Below are 21,334 nucleotides of genomic sequence, written 5' to 3' on the forward strand. Positions count from 1 at the left end.
ATGTTATAGAGCAGAAGGAGCTGAGCAGATTGATATATTATTTTGTGTTATATTGATTTAAATCCCTGCTCATTGTGGGCTTAAGAGTCCAGTGGGTGGTCTTACGCCGTGATTAGCAGCTATCGCTCTATGCTCACTTATGTTGGTAAAGCTGCCAATTACTAAATAGGACCGCCCACTGGACTATTCACTCACAATGAGCAGGGGATTCAATTTGCAAAATAGAAGTTAGGCTCAATCTTTTTCCACAGAACTTTATATGCTCCTCCAGCTCTATAACATTCTGCCTGCAGATAGGGCTGCATGTTCAGCGTGACTGTTCCCTTTAAAGAGGCTTGCCGCTTGTTAAATATAAATGTTATGTGCCCTAACATTAAAATTTGTATCACAGCCTGGTAGACTGATCCCAAGCAAGTTGTTTATGTTGATAATCCTTTTCTAGCTATGGATCTGTTACACGGCTGAATGTTGATGGGGCGGAGGGAGAAATTTACGTGAGCTCATACTTATCCTACTAAAAATATTGCTCATTGCATATCTGATGGTTCTTTGCTTTATTTATTATTTCCCTATCCCAATCCCCACTCCCCTTTCTACCTCTACAACGTATCCTCGGTAGAATTGGGATTATACGTTTTATACAGGGGTCTCAAACTCGGCCGGGTAAATGGGCCGCACGTAGAAAAAATGTGAAGTTGACGGGCCACATTATTTCAAATTTGATACAATACAAATTATTGTTAATCAATTAGTTATTACTACTATAATAATACTACATTACTATAATAATACTACATTACTATAACAGTACTACATTACTATAATAATACCGCTAGGTTCAAACTTAACAGAAGTTTGCGACTTTACTTCACATGCTTATTTTAACAATCCAGTGTTCCAGTTTAACAATCGCTAAATGCAGTCTGGCTGCTCAGTATGCATATTTGGCAGACCCAAGAATGTCAAGATTGGGCAGCCCCTATTAAGATGGTGCCCCCATGCGGATGGCGCCGCGGTGCCCCCATGCGGATGGCGCCGCGGTGCCCCCATGCGGATGGCGCCGCGGTGCCCCCATGCGAATGGCGCCGCGGTGCCCCCATGCGATTGTGCCACACACACACACCCTTGTAGATAGCTCCATTGGGGCTCCCTCTAGTAGTGGAATCCCCAGCCAGAGCATTGCCGGCGGTCAGGCCGGGGATTCCTCTCCTGGAGGAGCCCCTGACGTCCCTGTCCACATATGGACAGTGACGTCAGGGGCTACCTCCAGGAGTGGAATCTCCGGCCAGAGCGTTGTCTAGGCTCTGGCTGGGGATTCCGGTCCAGGAGGAGCCCTGTGGCCACAGATGACAGCCTCAGGAGCCGCATGCGGGCCACTTGTTTGAGACCCCAGGTCTACTACTTCCTATTTTCACAGTGGATACCTGATGAATGATGTTGCAACGAACACTGTAACTAGATAATTAATCATCAACCCTGTACTGTATCCTCCCCCGCCTTTCCATTTTGCTACATGTTGTAAATGGAAAATTTTAATACGAACACGTTTCATAAATAGCGGTTCCCCTGTCCGATCTGTCATTTGCACTGGGGACAGAAGGGCATGTAAACAATCGCACTTAAGTGATATTGCGTGACTGATGTGTCCAAAGCGTCCTCTGGCAGTGCGTGCTATTAATTGTATGGCGCTTGTATATGCATGAACAGGCAGGAGACAATATGAGAGCTGTGTTTAGGGGGTTTTAGTGACAGGGAATTGATTATTTCAGTTCCCTGTCATAGTACAGGATCAGGCTATCAGTGCCATTAAAGGGAGCATTTAAATTACAGGCTAATGGCACAGGGCCCATAGCGTTAGCCTATTAATGAACAGGGGAAGGGTTTAAAAGCAATGGACACCTTTGACATGAAACTGCAATTTTTACATATGTTAGTGGTTACCTTGATTTAAAGGGGTTATCCAGGGACCAAAAATTGCATTGCAATAATATATTTATGTGAAACTAAGTAACTTACTAATGTATTTTGCTCTGCTTGGGGACTCCAGCGATAGGAAACCCCTGAATTGACCAAATATGGACGTCGGGAGCAGTGCTCGACTCAAGCAATAAGCAATGTGATAGCCCCTTGCGGTCATGTTCACGAACAGCACATGAAGCAAGAGCTCAGTCACATGGAGCCGTGTCGGAGCATCATCATTATTAGAAAAGCTCCAGCACTTCCTGAATAATTCATGAGGTTTGAACTGCACCATTTATTACAGAATTTTTAATTAAAGTATATTAGTAATTTACTTAGTTTCACATAAATATATTATTGCAATGCAATTTTTGGTCCCTGGATAACCCGTTTAAAAAGTTGCACTAAGTTTCAGGCCACAATCTTTATTCCTTCATTGATTTTAGATCCCATGATATTCAGTTTACAACCTGCTCCTAGTTTCAGACCTTTCTCTTGTGGTAGTGTCCCTCTCCGTAATACATGTTGGTTGTGAGTTCTGTGACTCCAGGATGCTGCTGACTTCTCTAGATGTCTTACCAACACATTTTCATTCCTGTATTACTGTCTTCTTCCACAGCCCATGAGGGATCTCTTCTCCGTTGTGCTGACAAACGGATGCTGAGGAGTGTGTGTGTGTGTGTGTGTGTGTGTGTGTGTGTGTGTGTGTGTGTGTGTGTGTGTGTGTGTCCCCCCCTATCTTGAATAGGGAAGAAAAAACAGACCTGGTTCCATCGGTTTTTATTTAGTGTGTTTAAAAGAGCAACGCGTTTCGAAACTGGACCGGTTTCTTCATCAGGCAAAAAACACATGGAGTACAATATCTCAGTAGGCGATTTTACAATTAAAATGACCGCCAAAAGTCGAAGCTGTACAGGGCAGGAGTCAACATGTGGTGTGTTCTTGTATAATTGTTTTTTTTAAGTTACCTAAGACGTTGCATGACAATGATTAGCACTTCATATCAAAACAATGCATATATGTGTATTGTGCCATTTGGGTACTTCTAGGGTTGTCTTTTGTGTACTTATTTATAAAAAAAAAAGTTATCAGTTTACCACATCGTGTCGTTGAAAGAATTTGCGGGTGTGTTTGGTTACTAAAGTAACCAACGGATCGGAGTGCCGGCAACAGAGGATTCCTCGTTCGCTCGCAATCACTTAATTTGGGTACATTCTTGTCACTATATACTTTGCTCACTGTATTTGTGGTTATTCAGAATAAGAGTAATCATACATAGTGTGGGGTGGAACACACTTTTTATTTTAATTTTTTCTTTCTTATAAATAATTATAAATTAACTTATCTTAAAAGGATTCTAGGTTTTACCTTTACTATTAAATCAAATATGTAAACAAACAAGATATTTCAACATCTTTTTATTTAAAGAGGACCTGTCTCTGGGTCCTATAAGTTGAACAGGTTTACTGACCTGAATAGTGCGGTCTCCGTGATTCCAGTTTTCCCAGATGATTCTAGTGTCTCCAGATTCCAGCCCACTGTTTTTTTTTTCTTTTTTTCAAAAACCTCTTCCCGTTCCAGAGATGTGACCCACTGTTGTGTTTGCTTCCTCTTTGCTGTTTTGCTGTAGCTAGCCATGAGGGCGTGAACTACCCTCAAGCTGCCTTGCGCTGATTGGTTAGCGTCAGAGGCAGGTAAGCTAGCTCCACGCTGTTGGCTAACTACAGCAAATTAGCATATAGGGAGCCAACACAATAGTGGACCAAATCTCTGGGGTGGGGTGGGGCCCAGGAAGAAAAGAAAAACGGCGCTCGAATCTGGGAGACGGCGCTACTTGGGTCAGTTAACCTGTTCAACTTATATGAACTAGTGACAGATCCTCTTTAATTCAGTAATAATAATGCAAACGTAATATTTTTGGATCAACTAGAAGTCAAAGAATTCCTTATTTCGGTTCTGATACCAAAGTGATTTACCTGTGCTACATTTTGCTATTTAGTATCAATTACCTGTGATTGAAAGGTTGTTGAGAGAGATTTACTTAATGATGGGTAGAGTGAGAAACCGGGTCCGAGGGTAGAATATAGTTTTGTAAAGTGATCTATGCATGCACTTGCATTATTCTTTAGAAAAAAAATTGTAAAAATGTAATTTCCAATGATTGAATTATTAGTACTTGCTATGAATTCCTTGATTTTTCTTAGGTATAATTGTCACAGAAAGCTGTGAACTCCTAGACTTATTCCTGTTGTGAATAAGATAGGAGACGAGTCTCAAAGTGACCATTTCTTGAAGCTAGATGTAGAGCAGAATCATATGAAGAGTTATCAGAAAACAAATAATTCACAGATGCCTATTCCTCCTTTTAATACTATTCTCCAGAACATTGCTTCTAAAATAAAAAGCTAAGTTTGAACTGTTCAGGCGTGTTTGTTTGTTTATATATATATATATATATATATATATATATATATATATATATATATATATATATACACACATGTATGTGTGTTTCACATTTGCAGGCACATCATATAAGTATTCATTTAATGTGCTGGTTTTGGATGTGGGTCTCATTCTAGATCAGGGGTGGGCAAACTTTTTGACTCGCGGGCCACAATGGGTTCTAAAATTTGACAGAGGGGCCGGGCCAGGAGCATTTGGAGGGAGTGTTTGGGCCGGATATACTAAAGCATTAAATGTAGTGTGTGCAAACCTCATAGCACAGTAAGAACACTACAACCCAATTTATTAACTGTCTTTCAAATGTGAAAAATAGCCCTTATCAGTTAATAAATTTGTCTCAAGGAATATGCAAGATATGGCATTTACATACTATTTCGCAGATACTGGGAGGAGGAAATGTAAATAGATTAAAATAACATACGCACTGTGATTTATCAAGAAAAAAGTTCTGTTGACTCTGTAAATTAGCTGCCAACCTCTGAGCAGTAGCCGCCCGTTCTTGTGTTGACTGCTTGCTAGCATAGTTTGCATGCTTCGTGGCAAAGTGACGGCTGATATTGTACTCTTTGAAAACCGAAGGGCTTAATGGTGACGTGAAACGAAGTGAAAATTAAAGTGAAATAAAGAGAAATACGCGCCACATTAACCCCTTAATGACCGGGCCATTTTGCACGTTAATGACCAAGGATTATTTTTTGTTTTTTCATGGTCGCATTCCAAGAGTCGTAACTTTTTTTTTATTACGTCGACATAGCCGTATAAGGGCTTGTTTTTTGCGGGACGAGTTGTATTTTGTAATTGCACCATTTTTAGATGCTTACAATATATTGATTAACTTTTTTATTAACTTTATTTTAGGAGAGAATTGAAAATAAGCAGCTATTCCAGCATTAATTTTCACGTTATAAATTTATGCCCTTTACTATGCAGCATAAATAACATGTTACCTTTATTCTACGGGTCGGCACGATTACGAGGATACCAAATATGTAAAGGTTTTATATGTTTTCCTACGTTTGCACAATAAAAACCCTTTTAGAAAAAAATTACTTGTTTTTGCATCGCCGCGTTCCAAGAGCCGTCATTTTTTTATTTTTCCGTCGATGTGGCCGTATGTGGGCTTGATTTTTGCGGGCCAATGCGTAGTTTTCATTAGTACTATTTTGGGGTACATAGGACTTATAGATTAACTTTTATTTTATTTTTTATGGGGGGAATGGGAGAAAAGAGAGAATTTTGCCGTTGTTTTTTACGGGTTTTTTGGACGCCGTACATCCGGCGGTTTCATTAATGTGTTCATTTTATTGGTCAAGTTGTTATGATCGCGGGGATACCATATATGTGTATGTGTTATTTGTTTTGACACTTTTACTGAATAAAACCACTTTTTGGGCAAAAAAAGTAGTTTTATTTGATTTTGACTGTAATTATTTTATTTTTTTTCAACAAACTTTATTTAACTGATTGACATTTTTTTTTTTAAGTCCCACCAGGGGACTTCACTATGCGATGTGCCGATCGCATATATAATGCTTTGGTATACTTAGTATACCAATTCATTATTGCCTGTCAGTGTAAAACTGACAGGCAACCTGTTAGGTCATGCCTCCGGCATCGCCAAACAGGCAGTTGCGGAAGACAGACCTGGGGGTCTTTGTTAGACCCCCGGCTGTCATGGAAACCCGACGGCGACCCGCGATTTGTTTGCGGGGGCGCCGATCGGGTGACAGAGGGAGCTCCCTCCCTCTGTCAAACACATTAGATGCCGCTGTCACTATTGACAGCGGCATTTAATGGGTTAAACTGCCGGAATCGGAGCGCGCTTCGATTCCGGCAGTTGCAGCAGGAGCCAGGCTGTGTATAACAGCCGTGCTCCTGCCGCTGATCGCGTGGGTACACTGGCAGTACCCGCGCCATCACAGGACGGATATATCCGTCCTCCTGCGCGAACTAGCAGCTGCTGAGGACGGATATATCCGTCCTTCGGCGTTAAGGAGTTAACAACGGTCAATGTGTTTTGAGTGCGCCATCTATTGGGAAAACGTGGGCATTGCAGGGAAAGGGGGAAAAAAAGGAGGTTTTTACTATGATTTGGACAAGTTCGGCGGGCCGGATTAAAAAGCCTAACGGGCCGTATGTGGCCCGCGGGCCGTAGTTTGCCCATGTCTGTTCTAGATACATACCTGCTTCTGGTGTCTTTACATGTTTAGTACGTTTTGGTAATACATTTTCTACCCATTCTCTATTATACGAAGTAGTGATAGGATTTAATTTAGATAAACAAATTTTGTTAATGGTAAAATGGTTGCGGGCCCTCATTGGAATCGATATCCTATCTGATGATGTGAATTGATTTGGGTATCTCCATTTTTTATATTTTATTTTTCGTGTATGACTCATTGAATATATAGGAATTTTAAACCAAGATTTGTGGACTTAGGTGATCTATATATACTCTCCCCTGTCCTCCTGCAAAATTTTAAAACTCCTGGATAACTAACAGGTATCCACCCTTTGAAATGCTCCCAGCTCCAGTCCTGGATCCCGTAGCAGTCACGTGCCGCTGCAGCCAATCGCTGGCCTCAGCAGTCACATGTCGTTCATGGCAGCATCATTGCGGAGGCCAAGCGGCACACGATTGATGAATGGCATGGCACGTGACCGCTGCAGGATCTTCAGGGACCTGAGGGGCTGCGATCATGGTGTCAGCGCTGGAGCTGGGAGCGTTTCAAAGGGTTGTCTCACTCCTACAGACACCAGGACTTCCTGTATGATATTGCATGGACTGTTCCACACAGTCTCTCCGGAGGGTGAGGGGGGGGCACAAACTCCTATCAGAGCTTACTGATGATCATTAGACAGGCTCCTGTCAGACAGTTATAATAGATGATCACAGCTCAGCCTCCCTGACTATATACGGTCTCTTAGCTTATATAGGATAATACTGAGGGAAGGATAATCACACTGTCCTCCCAGCGGGCAGAGAAGGTACTGGCTCTAGCTGCTCATGTGATGCTGTACTGAGGCATCATGGGATTGATAGCATAGCATGGTGGAAAGAATGCAGCGGAATATCTAAAATCCAAGATGGTGTCTGATCAGAAGCAGGAGGCTGAACTGCAGGGAAGTGACTACGACATACATAAAAAGTCCAGAGCTTGATAGACAATCAGGTGCGGGGTGCAGTGATAGAAAGTGGTGTTTCTGCTGGAGGTCTTTAATTTTGGGCAGAGTTCTTCTTTGGAGTGTGGATATTGTTGGTGTTTTAGTTTAACCAGTAAGCCATAAAGCCAGATTTGAGGCTCTGTTCTCTCGTCATGGCTCCCGTTCATGACTTAGCCATGACATATCTATTTTACAAAATGATCCCAACAAATCCTGCGAGTTCCTATTGACTTTTATAATGGGGTCCGTCAGGTTGCCATCCGGGTTCAGGTATTTTTGACAGCAACAATAGCGCACTGGACTACATTATTCTTTTCCGTCAAAAACACCAGCATCCCCATGGAAAGGAAGAACGCCAGTGTAAACCGAGCTTTAACCGTACACGATATTTAACATATTTTGTGTCTCTTTCTAAAGAAGGTGATAGAACAAAAAAAATCTAAGAATCCTATTGTTTTTTTCATGAGTAGACTCTTCAATTCCACCTGTATTCACTGTGATTCGATAGGAACCACACCTTTAGGCTGGGTTCACATGGTGGGTTTTTGTTGCATTTTTATCATGTGTTTTTTGTTTTGGTGGATGAACTTCCATTGAGAGACATGGTAATGATGTCTGATTCAACTGATTCCAATAAGCATATATAACCCAAAAAATGGTTAAACAGACTCTAACAAATAGCGAAACGTACATTGGGGCTGGTGTCCTGTGTTTGGTCTGTATTTCTAGCATTTATAGCTTTCTACTGACTGCCTTTTTGTCAGATTTTTATGCATGTTATATGCTCTGTTATCGGTTCCCTACAAGATAAGGTACTTCTGGACATATATTATTGTCCATTTACTATATCTGCAATAGATCTATATTGACCGCACATCACCAACTTTATTGTGACTTATCGGCCTCCTTTTTTACATCCAATTTTATGTATTTTAATAAAATTTAATAAAGACTTGTATATCATAACTTTGACACTTTCTTGTCCTGTGTGTATTTTGGTGCTTTTGTAAAAACTTGATAGAACAGGATGGCTCAAGGATTTATAGATATTCATTAAGCTTTTATAGTGGTAAAAAATTAAAAAAGCATATGCATTTTTATTTGACATTTTTGGAAACCTAGGTTAATATAATAACCACTGCATCCCCATAAACAAAGAAAGTTAATTGTTCAAGGAAATGTAAAGTCTAATAAGGTCTTAAAAGGTGGCAAAATTTCATAAACGCCATTTGTAGAAAGCGCCAAAAGGAAATGCAAATTAGCTGGCAAGTGGAGAGAATTTCTTGAAGGCTCATATAATTTGCAGAGGTTTGTGACAAGATTCCTTCAATTACAAATGAGTAGCTTAAAACCGCTTTGATTCATTGTTGTCTGCAAAACAGGTCCCGGGGATTTTGTGGAGCATAGAAATGTATTGTCTCACACTGTTTGAAAATGAACATCCATATGCCAAAATGTCAATCTGACAGGGAATGTCAATGAGAGTCCTGCTTTGCCAAGCTCCAGCCTAGAACTATAGCACAGGCAATTACACTGACATCTCCTAATGAGTTTTTGTTTGCCTGCAGTACCTGTATTTTTTACATACGATGGGACGCTTGGTGAGCCTGCCACACAGCAGCATTGAGGAGGACTATGTGCTGAGATATTGCAAGAATCTTGAAATCCAGTCCAAAAAGCAAATGGTTAATCCTCTGCAGTATGATGAGCATGGGGTAGCGTTCAGCACGGGGGAAGGTAACCATACTATATATTCAACCGTTTACACAAAGTATGGACGTGTTCACACAGGCCAAATGTTACATTGTTGCGAACAAGGTTTTTAAAAACCTGCAATGTGGCGGAAAACGTCAATATTTTTTTTTTTTTTCTTGGCCATACTGATTTTTAAAGTACAATACATGTGAATTATATTTTCAAAACCCTATCGACAAGTAGCAGAAAAAAATTATGTGCGGATTAATAAACGGCAGCGTGCTCATTGTTTTGCGGTTTTGTCGTGGATTTTCACCACAGATTTCACCCTATGCAATGCAGGAATTCATTCCCCTTCTGGGTTTGTTATTCTTCCCTCTAAACTAAAGAGCTCTTTACCATTTGTATATACTTTAAATGCCCTCTGTTTTACTGTATCTCTGTATTTTTAGAATAGGAATCACTGATCTCTAAATTTAAAGAGGCTCTGTCACCAGATTTTGCAACCCCTATCTCCTCTTGCAGCAGATCGGCGCTGCAATGTAGATTACAGTAACGTTTTTATTTTAAAAAAAATAGCATTTTTGGCCAAGTTATGACCATTTTTGTATTTATGCAAATGAGGCTTGCAAAAGTCCAACTGGGCGTGTATTATGTGCGTACATCGGGGCGTTTTTACTACTTTTACTAGCTGGGTGTTCTGACGAGAAGTATCATCCACTTCTCTTCAGAACGCCCAGCTTCTGGCAGTGCAGACACAGCCGTGTTCTCGAGAGATCACGCTACATCGACTTACCTGCAAACGCCGATGCTGCTGCAGAATCAACTGTAGCCTCTGGTGCCGATGTGCCCTCGCTCGTCCGACACGATGCAGGACCTGTGAGTGACGTCACAGTGTGATCTGGCAGAAGCTGGGCGTTCTGAAGAGAAGTGGATGATACTTCTCATCAGAATGCCCAGCTAGTAAAAGTAGTAAAAACGCCCCGATGTACGCACATAATACACGCCCAGTTGGACTTTTGCAAGCCTCATTTGCATAAATACAAAATACACGATGTACGATGTACGCACATAATACACACCCAGTTGGACTTTTACTTTAAACACGCCCACTTGGACTTTTGCAAGCCTCATTTGCATAAATACAAAAATGGTCATAACTTGGCCAAAAATGCTCGTTTTTTTAAAATAAAAACGTTACTCTTATCTACATTGCAGCGCCGATCTGCTGCAATAGCAGATAGAGGTTGCAAAATCTGGTGACAGAGCCTCTTTAAGATGGTGCCTGTTGTTCCCATAAGCCACATGGAGTAAGGAAAAATTTGCATATGTGAATTTTTTTTTAATTTTTATGCATGTATTCGTATAACTTGTACTAGAATGATAACATCAAGGCACTTTCTTCAGGCATGTTTGTTATCATTTTTAGGCAAGAGGAAAACGGCAGACGCGACCGCTATAGTACGAGACCAAGGAAAAGGAAAAATTACCATAAATGGAAAGGAGTATTTGGATTATTTTACAGTTCTACAAGACAGGTAGAGAAGCTATGCATTGTTTATGTAGAAGCCAATGTGCGGTGCATGAAATGAGACGCATTTAAATAATTTTATAATATATGTTGGGTATTTTCTCATATTTTCAATTCTCTGGTCAAATATTTTATGTTCCGGTTTCAGGCTTAGTGAAATCTGGCAAATTTTAAAAGCATGGACTCGGAGCTACTTTCACCCTGGTCCCTCAAATACAAGTTTCCAATGTGTTCTGTCTGGTGTCTCTGACCCCACAGGAAAAAACAAAATTGCTGCATTTTACTGGGCTGTACTGGAGATGCCAAACCGACGCCCCCTCTGACATCACTTCCTGCTCTGCAGCTATTGGCTGAAGCTTTACGACAGATTTCCTGCTCTAACTGCACTCTGTACGTAAGGGCATGTTCACACGGTGCTAAAAAAAAACAACGTTCAAACCTGTCAAATACGCTAGTTTCTTGTGAAGCACTTTTTAAAATACAGGCGTTTTTGGCACGTTTTTCACGTGGTTTTTGTGAGTTTTTTTGGCACGCATTTGGGACTCCCATTGATTACGGGAACATTTGACACATTTTACGAATTGACCTGATGGTTTTTTTTTCTACACGATGCATCTTTTAAATACGCTTGCGTGAAAAAACGCATTGTATGTGTTAACCGCGCTTTCCCATTGATTTAAATGGGAAGCTTAATCAAGCGGGTTTTTTTTTTTATTTTTTACCCCTGTTTCGGTGAGCTAAAATACACGTCCAATACACGCAGTGTGAACAGGGCTCAGCACTGGTAATACCGAGAGCTCTCTGCTCCCCTCCAGATACTTCTCTCTCTTTTCTGGTCCAAATGCTGGAGGCAGCCACTAAAAGAGCAGAGAACTCTCCGTATTACCAGAATTCTGTGCAGGGGGGAGTCAGAAGTCATTGAACGCTATTGGTCCCGAACACCATAAGAAAATAACAGACTTGCGTCTGAGGGACCAGAGTGAAATGATTAACAGCCCTGATATGTTAAGGGGAACCGGGCAGTGACTTTAAGCTGCCTTTACATATGGCAGTACCATACGCTACCACGTTCTAAATGTAGGTTCACAAAAATCACATCACGATCAGACATAAAGAAGCGACAGACATGCTCATTTCAGCAGTCTATCACTTACGCTGCCCAAAAGTCACTGACCGTAAGACGGAGCTACTAGGGTCATTTAAAGAGAACCGAATTATGTACATTTTTACTTTAAAACACTTTATAATTAAAATTTTCCGTGTACAGTTTATAATGCCGCAAATACTCGGAGGTGTCTGTTAAATAAAGTGCAGGAATAGAGAACAATTTCAGCCTTTGTGTTCGAAACAAAGTATTTAGACGAGCGTGTTTCGCGTCCGTGTGCTGTCCGTTGAAATAACGACCGCACACAGTCCCATGCAAGTCAATAGGGCTATTCAGACATGTGTGATTTACAACAAAAAAGGAAGTGCTTGCAAAGGAGAATCACGGACGTGAAAAACGGATGCTACACGCAAAACACATTGATGCGGAATGGAAAGCACACTGGTGGCCCTAGGACATGAAATGCAGGAAATACGGTCTGTTTTTTTGCGCACGCAAATCGGAGATGCTTGTGTGAATGAAGCCTAATAAAACAGACCCGGGTTGTGTTTGATGCTTGTAATGTCATAGTACAGACTTTGTACACCTATTTGCGATGACCGTATGTTTTCTACTTTAGTGTGTGTCTTTGTAGCATCCCCTATTGGAAAAAAGTGGGACTACTACTAGTTTTGCACTAAGGGTTTAGCATAAATGTCCCTGTGTTACCACGCAACAACATACACAGCAGACTTGTGATTTTTGTGTTATATGTTTAACTCCCGAGGTCGCAACTATTTTGGCCCTTGTTACTTAGATTTTTGTGTTTTTGTTTTTTTTCTGCATTTACTGATATAAATGACATGTTAACTTTTGTAATTCTGTGGCTTGTTAGAATTACAGCAATATCAAAATTTATATAAAACATTTTTTGCTTCGCTAATTTTGCACAGGAAAAACGTTTTGTTTTTTTTAAAATCATTTTGTTTTTGTGTCAACACATTCTGAGAGCAATACTTTCCCCCAACCCTCCTGTTCAAATAGCTTCACGAGATCTTGTTTGCTTGTTTCTTTTGTGGGACGAGTTAGGGTATGTTCACACGCTTAGCAAAAAAATGTCTGAAAATACGGAGCTGTTTTCAAGGGAAAACCGCTCCTGATTTTCAGAAGTTTTTTAAGCCACTCGTAGTTTTCGCTGTGTTTTTTACAGCCGTTTTTGGAGCAATTTTCAATAGATCTATGGAAAACGGCTCTAAAAACGTCCCGAGAAGTGACCTGCTCTTTTTCGCGGCCGTTTTTTTTACGCAGCCGTTTTTCAAAACTGACGCGTAAAAAAAACAGCCCGTTGGAACAGAACGCCGTTTTTACCATTGAAATCAATGGGCAGATGTTTGTAGGCGTTCTGCTTCCGATTTTTCAGCCGTTTACGGCCCGAAAAACTACCAAAAATAAGCCGTGTTAACATACCCTTATAGTTTTCATTAATACCGTTGTTATGGTTGCGGCGGTACCAATTTTGTGTACTTTTTCAATAACAAAGCACTTTGTTAAGGGGAAAACGTTTCAGATCGCTTACATACTTCCATATTGCATACACACATGGCAGATTTGGAAGCCTTCCTTTGGCCCCCAGCTACCATGGCTACCCATCGGTACCCTGCTGTTGCATCGCCGATGGGGTGAAAAAGGGGAGTCCCCTCCGTTTTGTCTAACCACTTGGATGCCACTTAGATGGTTGCTATTGACAGCGGCATCTGTGGAGTTAAACGGCTGGGATCAAATTCCTCTCCGATCACAGCTGTTGCAGCTCCTGTGCCTGCACTATAGCGCCAGCGCCGTAAATGTACAGCAGATGTTGCCAAGTGATTATAAAGAACTAATAAGTGAGAAATTTAATTTGTTATAAATAAATCATTCATTTTACATCATATCAATTTTCCACATGAAGACATGAAAAATCTGTTACGAAAGCACAGTTTTATGGGCAATAAAAAGTAATAAGGCTTCGTTCACATCTGCGTCGGGCTTCCGTTCATGGGTTCCGTCAGACCTTTCTATCAGGTGAACGGCACCCAGGCGCAGATGTGAACGAAGCCTAAGCAGTATTGCAGTCCATGCCGGTAAACTGATAGATCCCAAGTGTCTGACTTTCAGCCGGGACAAACATACTTGTAGCTTTGGGGAATCCATGTCACACTTTCCTGACCAAGCCTTTAGAGCGAAACAAGCGTCTGGGATACTGGGTCGCAGCTTCAACATTCTGTCTTCTATAGACAATATCTATCTTGTTTGTATTATTATAATTACAATATTCACGTAAATACTTTGACCTGAGGATTTGTAAGCATAATTCTATTTCTAATACGATTTGATTTATCAATGATTCACTTTGTGTATTGAGTAACTAAGCATTGTTTCTGCCTTAATATTCTGTATATGATACGTCGCTTTTATGTACATCTGCAAACTGACTTTTTATGTATATATTTTTTTTCTAGAGAGCAACTTATGTTTCCATTTCAATTCTTGGATCGATTGATGAAATATGATACAGTATGTACCGTTACGGGAAGTGGAAGATCTGCACAAGCTGGCGCTGTCCGTCTGGCGATGTCACAGGCCCTGCTCAGTTTTGTTTCCGAAAAAGAAATGGAGGCTATGAGACAAGGTAATGGACGATTACTTATGAAATAGGGGTGCATTTGAGGTCACAAGGTGAAACATAAACTATAATCGGATATACATTAGACGCTTGGCCAGCAAGGTATATTTAGTGATGTAGGAATTTAGAAAGATGTGTGTCTTAAGGCGAGTACCTCATATTTGTCTGCCCTTTTTCCCTATATAAATGTTTAAAATAATGGTGAAACTTTGCTGCTAACATTTAGGGCATTTGAATTTGATCAACATGTGCGCTAAGAACCTTATATTTGTAAGTATAGTAAATGTAGCAGTAATGAAAAATATTCTAAATACAATGCATTTGTTGGTCTTCGTGCTCGCAGAGTGCTGTTGCGATGTTTTTTCGATTTAGGCATTTGAAGTCATTAGTCACTAAAGGGTTAATGTTTCCAAAAAGAAAACAGACATCCATTTGACTTGCGGTTTCTTATGTAGTGAAAAAAACTGCCAGATGCAAGAAGTGTTACAGAAGTGCCCCGAGTCTAGTTTATAGCATGATCATCATTTTCAGAATGAACATTTCCAAGAGGCCAATTTACAGTGAAACCTCTTTGAGAAGAACACTGTAAATTGCATTGAAAAGTGGTCCTCTCGGAGGGTGGTCTTCTCTAAGAAGATGGGCAGTATGCATAGTATATGGTGGAACAGGAAAATCAGGTGTCTACCCAAAGAGGTGGTCTTTTGGAGTGGTTTCACTATACCTCATAGTTTACAAGTTCAGTAACCTAGGCACAATCTCAGCAGTTATTTACTGTATAATAGGATACCCGCACTTGTGTGACAGACGACCTATCTCAAACAGCCTAGTTATGCCAGATGAGAGGGTGTGACTAATAGTGCATATGTAGCTATACAAGGAAATGCATTTCCTTTCATGCACTGTGTGTGTGGGTGTATCTTAGGGCCTTTTCACGTCACGTTTTTTACTTCCGTTCAAGGTATACATTGGGAGGAGTCCTGACGTATACTTCTGGCAGAAAGCACCGACGTATCCCACTGTATACACATACAGTGGGATACAACGCCCGAACTCCCTGGGCATAGCGCTATTTTAAGTTTGGGGAAGCTACTGACATCACTGTCTGTATGTGGACAGTGATATCAGGGGCTTTAAACTATGGAGTCCCTGGCCAGAGCATCACAAGCATTCTGGCCGTGGTCTCCTGTCTTGGGAAAGCCCTAGACATCACTATCCATTGACCGTGACATTAGGAGTTTAAAAAAAGAAACAATTCCCATGCTACGCTATGGCCTGGGATTCCGCTCCTGGAGGAGCCCCTGACGTCGCTGTCCATATATGGACAGTGATGTCAGGAGCTTTAAGATGCCGGGAATCCCCGGTCAGAGGGTTGGCAACCTAGATTCGCCTCCTAGAGGAAGTCCCTGACGTCACTGTCCATATATGTACAGTAATGTCAAGGGTTTCCCCAGTCCCAGAGGATTACGTAGTTGAAAGGCCCTGACATCACTGTTCGTATATGGACAGTGACATCAAGGGTTTTTCCAGGGCCAGAATCCCCAGGCTGAACGCTACCTGATGCTCTTCTCGGGGATTCCGGCTCTGGGAAATCTCCTCAAGGAATATGTTTAACATGTACCTGTGATGTTTAACATGTATCTGGTTTGTGGTTTGTTTGTTTTTTAGCGTGATCCCTCAGGATGGAATAGTGTAGTATACTACGTAATTCCATACTCCGTCGGGCTGGTATACGTCGGTATACCTTTTCTTTGGAGGCCAAAAGAACATTCTTTTGGACTCTTGTCGGGCTAATTGAGCCTATGGAGCTTTCCCAATGTACACGCTAAACGTAGGGCCAAAATGTGATGTGAACAGGCCCTTAGAATGTTCCTAGCTAATTATGATGATATATAAGAAAATGGCTGATGAAGCAAAGTCCATATGGATTCTACCAAGTAGTTGACCGTGAGACTGAATAGCACTTTGCTAACAACCTATGTTCTGTTTTCCTGAACTTTATAGTTTGAGAAATATTCGTGTCTCTCCATCTTTCTGTTTCTTTCAGCTGGATTACTCACTGTAGATCCACGCGTGAAGGAACGGAAAAAACCAGGCCAGGAGGGTGCCCGTAGGAAATTCACATGGAAGAAACGTTAACCTGCTGCACAGATGTTGGAAGTTACATCTGTGGGAGTGCAAGAATTCTGGCTGTATTCTAGCTTGTTTTTTGTTTTTTTCTAATAAAATCGTAATTTATAACTAAACATTTGTTGTATTTTTTTTGTTTTTTTCCCCAAACACATTTAATATATTAGTTGTCTTATGAATTTTCGGATGAACATTCATGAATCTATGGTGTATAGATAGGTGCTTGGCAAGGACTCTTGTATACTCAAGGTGAATACAGCGGAACTGGTTCACTGATCTGTACGTTTAATTGACTCTCAATACACCGCATTCGCTGTAGTATCCGAGTGATAGACTTTGGATGCACGGTTATGCAGTAACACTATATGTGCCTTAGCATGTGCATTTTGGCCTATGTAATAGTGCATAACATACAAAACATGCTCACACTCTGCACAAATCATAAAAAAAACAACTATATAAATACCTTAAGCCCATTACATAATAAAACACAAAAGGACATCGCATACAAGAAATGTGGTTTCATCAAGAATATAAATATGCCAAAAGTCGCCCAGTGTGCAGGATAAACGTAGTATACGTTACGCAGATTATCAATACTATGCAGATTATCAGTACTATGCAGAACAACCTTGATAAAGTGCACTGTGAGAGTAATAAAGTAAGTATCACTAAAGTTTATGCAGAGTAACCAAAATAATGTGCTTGGTGCAATCAATAGTATAACTCCTGCATGGACATGGATGAAATGTGCATATTGTAATCATTCGTATATCACATGCATAAGACTAAGCAAAAAGAGGTCTATGCAGCTATCACATGTTTCACTGGACACAATCCAAGGTACAGTATACTTACATAATGACTACAAGTAGGATAAGCCATACAGACCAAGACGACTACCACCTGCCCAACACGCGTTTCACCGTTGCTTGTTCTGGGGCATATCACGGAGCACAGATAGTCTTGTAAAGAAGTGGAAACATGTTCTGTGGAGTGATGAATCACCCAGCTCTATGAAACTGTCCATTGGACGAGTCTGGGTTTGGCGAATGCCAGGAGAACGTTGCCTGCCTGTCTGCATTGTGCCAAGTAAGTTTTGGTGGAGGAGAGTATTCTATGGGGTGGTTTTTCAGGGGTTGGCATAGGCCCCTTAGTTCCAGCGAAGGGAAATAATGCTTCAGCATACCGAGCCACTTTGGATTATTGTAAACTTCCAAGTTTGGGGAAGGCCCTTTCCTGTTCCAGCGTGACTGTGGTGGGCAAGAACTTGATTGGCCGGCACAGAGCCTCACACTTTAAAAATCCTGTAAAAAGCTTTCCCAGAAGAGTGGAAGCTGTTTTAGCTGCAAAGTGGGAACCAACTCCATATTAACCCCTTGGCAACTAGACCTTTTTTGGCCTTAATGACTAAACACTTTTTTTCCGTTTTTCACAGTCACATTCCAAGAGGTATAACTTTTTTTTATTTTTTAGTCGACCAATCTGTATAAAAATAGCTCTTCCATCATTGTTTTTGCGTTTTAAAATTACGGTGTTCACAATGCGGCGTAAATAACATGTTACCTTTATTCTATGAGTTGGTAGGATTACAGCGATACTAAATATGTCTAGGTTTTTTGTTTTACTACGTTTGCACAGTAAAAACTTTTTTTTTTTTTTCATCGCTGCATTTGAAGAGTGGTAACTTTTTTTAAATTTTTCCGTTGATGTGGGCTTCTGTTTTGCGGGACAAAGTGTAGTTTTCATTGGTACTATTTTGGGGTACATGGGTCTTATTGATTACATTTTTTGGGGTTTATCGGGGGCGAATGGGGGAAAAAAACTATTTTGCCATTGTTTTTTGCATTTATTTGTATGCAGTTTACCCAGGAGGTTAATTAATGTGTTCACTTCACTGTTTAATTTGTTACGATCGCGGCGATACCATATATGTATATTTTTTTTAAAACTTTTTTTATTTAAAAAGTGGTTTTATTTTTACTGTAATCTTTTATATTCTACAATAAAGCTGCTGACTAGAGTTGAGCAAATTGATTCTACAGAAATTGAATTTGTTACTAAGGCTGAGTTCACACTGAATTTTTAGCGTTTGGAATTTTGAGGCAGATTTTAATCTGCCTGCGCGCCATTTTTCGCTGCGTTTTTTGCTCGCGCCCATTGAGTGCCACGGGTAAAAACAATGCGAAATACGCTTTCTCCGCCTCCCATTGATGTCAATGGGAGTTCAGAGGCGTAAACGCCCGAAGATAGGGCATGTCGCTTTTTACTGCAAACGTTTTTTACCGCTCACGGTAAAAACCGTATCCGCCTCCCATTGAAATCAATGGGAGGCATCTTTGGCCGTTTTTTGGCGTGTTTTTCGACGCGGTTTCCATGTAAAAAAACGTGTAAAAAAAACTGAATAGGGCCTAATTTTCCAAAAGTTTGGGATTTTAGCGAATCAAAAACTTTTGGGATTCGTCCCGCACGAATTGGAAAAAATGGTGGCCGCCATTTTACAGATCAGAAGGAGACAGAGAAGATTCACATTCCCCACAATGCCTTGCAGTCAGGCCCCCTTCTAGAACATCCGATCTTGATCCAGTGGATGACAGTCATGTGAGTCAAAGCCACTATAAACAGCCTAACCAGTAAGTGCAGCTGCACATAGACAGTGGATTAGTGTCATTGAGTGAGTTTCATAGTGAGGAGAAGAGAATAGACCATGAGATTTACAATAATTTGATGGAGATATAGGAGTCAGTCATACATCAGTCTGTGTCCAAGTGACAATTTTTTTTTCAAATAGCGTAAAATTCCATTACTTATTCACGTTTAAGAACAATCTGACACGCTGTCACATGTAGTCGTGGTATTGGAAGTGGTAGACGTTGCTTCTTCAGATACCACCGTGTGTGTATATAAACACTGGCAGACATCTGCCACCAAAAAGGGATAATTTTTGGACCGTTGTGTTAATATTAACCCCTTAACGACCAGGCCTATTTTGGCCTTTATTTTTTTTCATCTTCACATTCCAAGAGTTTTACCTTTTTTTTTTTTTTTTTTTTTTTTCTATCAACATATGCGTATGAGGGCTTGTTCTTTGTGGTATGAGTTGTGTTTTTCAATGACACCATTTTTTGGTGGATATATTATATTGATTAACCTTTTGGGGGGAAGGGAATTGAAAAAAAATGCTATTCCTGCATTGTTTTTTGCGTTTTAAATTTACGCTGTTCACTATGCGGTATAAATACCATGTTACCTTTATTCTATGGGTCGGTACGATTACGACGATACCACATATGTAAAGGTTTTTTGTTTTACTACATTTGCACAATAAGAAATCTTTTAAACAAAAAAATAAATTTTTGCATAACCGCATTACAAGAGCCGTAACTTTTATTTTTTTTCCGTTGATCTCACCATATGAGGGCTTGTTTTTTGCGGGACAAGGTGTAGTTTTCATAGTTATTATTTTGGGGTGTATGGGACTTATAGGTTAACTTTAATATTTTTTTGGTGGGGGAATGGAGAAAAAAAGCGTTTTTTGCAGGGTTTTTTATATGGCGTTCACTATACAGTTGAATTAATGTGTTTAACTTTATTCTTTGTGTCGCTACGATCGCAGTGATACTATATACTAGTCCTCCATGAATTAGAATATTATCAAAAGGTTAATTTATTTCAGTAATTCAATTCAAAAAGTGAAACACATATATTATATAGATTCATTACACAGAGTGATCTATTTCCAGCATTTTTTTCTTTTAATGTTGATAATTATGGCTAACAGTTAATGAAAACCCAAAATGTAATCTCTAAGAAAATTTGAATATTATAGAAGCCCAATTTCAAAAATGATTTGTAATACCGAAATGTTGGCCTACTGAAAAGTATATACAGTATATTCACCTAGTACTTGGTCGGGGCTCCTTCTGCATGAATTACTGCATCAATGCGGCGTGACATGGAGGTGATCAGCCTGTGGCACTGCTGAGGTATTATCAATGCTGCGTGGCATGGAGGTGATCAGCCTGTGGCACTGCTGAGGTATTATCAATGCGGCGTGGCATGGAGGCGATCAGCCTGTGGCACTGCTGAGGTGTTATGGAAGCCCAGGTTGCTTTGATAGCGGCCTTCAGCTCGTCTGCATTGTTGGGTCTGGTGTCTCATCTTCCTCTTGACAATACCCCATAGATTCTCTATGGGTTTAGATCAGGCGAGTTTGCTGGCCAATCAAGGACCGTGATACTGAGGTTATTAAACCAGGTATTGGTACTTTTAGGCTCTGTTCACACTGAGTTTTTTGCAGGAGGAAAATTCCTCCTGCAAAATCGGCTCCAGACGTTTTTTGCACAGTGGTTTGACAAAAACTTGTCAAAACACTCGAGGCGTTTTTTTCCAGTTTCTGACTGACTGAAATGGGGTTTTGGAGGCATAAACCGCCTCAAGATAGGTCATGTCGTTTCTTTTTACTGTGATGCGGTTTTTCCGCTCGCGGTAAAAAAAAAACCTCCTGCCTCCCATTGAAATCAATGGGAGGCATTTTCGGGCGGGTTTTGACGAGTTTTGCGGAGCGGTTTCCGCGTCAAAAAACTCTTCAAAAAACTCTGTGTGAACAGGGCCTTACCAAGCATAAAAATAACCAAATGTGTGT

General features: G+C 40.6%; 1 protein-coding gene across 1 annotated transcript in view; it reads left to right on the forward strand.

Moving 5' to 3' along the window:
* MRPS9 (mitochondrial ribosomal protein S9) overlaps positions 1 to 16,805 on the forward strand; it is a 116,887-nt gene extending 100,082 nt beyond the window's left edge. The window contains exons 8-11 of the mRNA XM_075850347.1: positions 9,159 to 9,327; positions 10,715 to 10,823; positions 14,399 to 14,568; positions 16,607 to 16,805. Coding sequence (XP_075706462.1) covers positions 9,159 to 9,327; positions 10,715 to 10,823; positions 14,399 to 14,568; positions 16,607 to 16,698 — 540 coding nt within the window. The 3' untranslated portion in view covers positions 16,699 to 16,805. The remainder of the gene's footprint in view (positions 1 to 9,158; positions 9,328 to 10,714; positions 10,824 to 14,398; positions 14,569 to 16,606) is intronic.
* Positions 16,806 to 21,334: the final 4,529 nt, after the last annotated feature.

This window comes from Rhinoderma darwinii, chromosome 2, assembly GCF_050947455.1.
Source record: "Rhinoderma darwinii isolate aRhiDar2 chromosome 2, aRhiDar2.hap1, whole genome shotgun sequence".
NCBI lineage: Eukaryota > Metazoa > Chordata > Amphibia > Anura > Rhinodermatidae > Rhinoderma > Rhinoderma darwinii.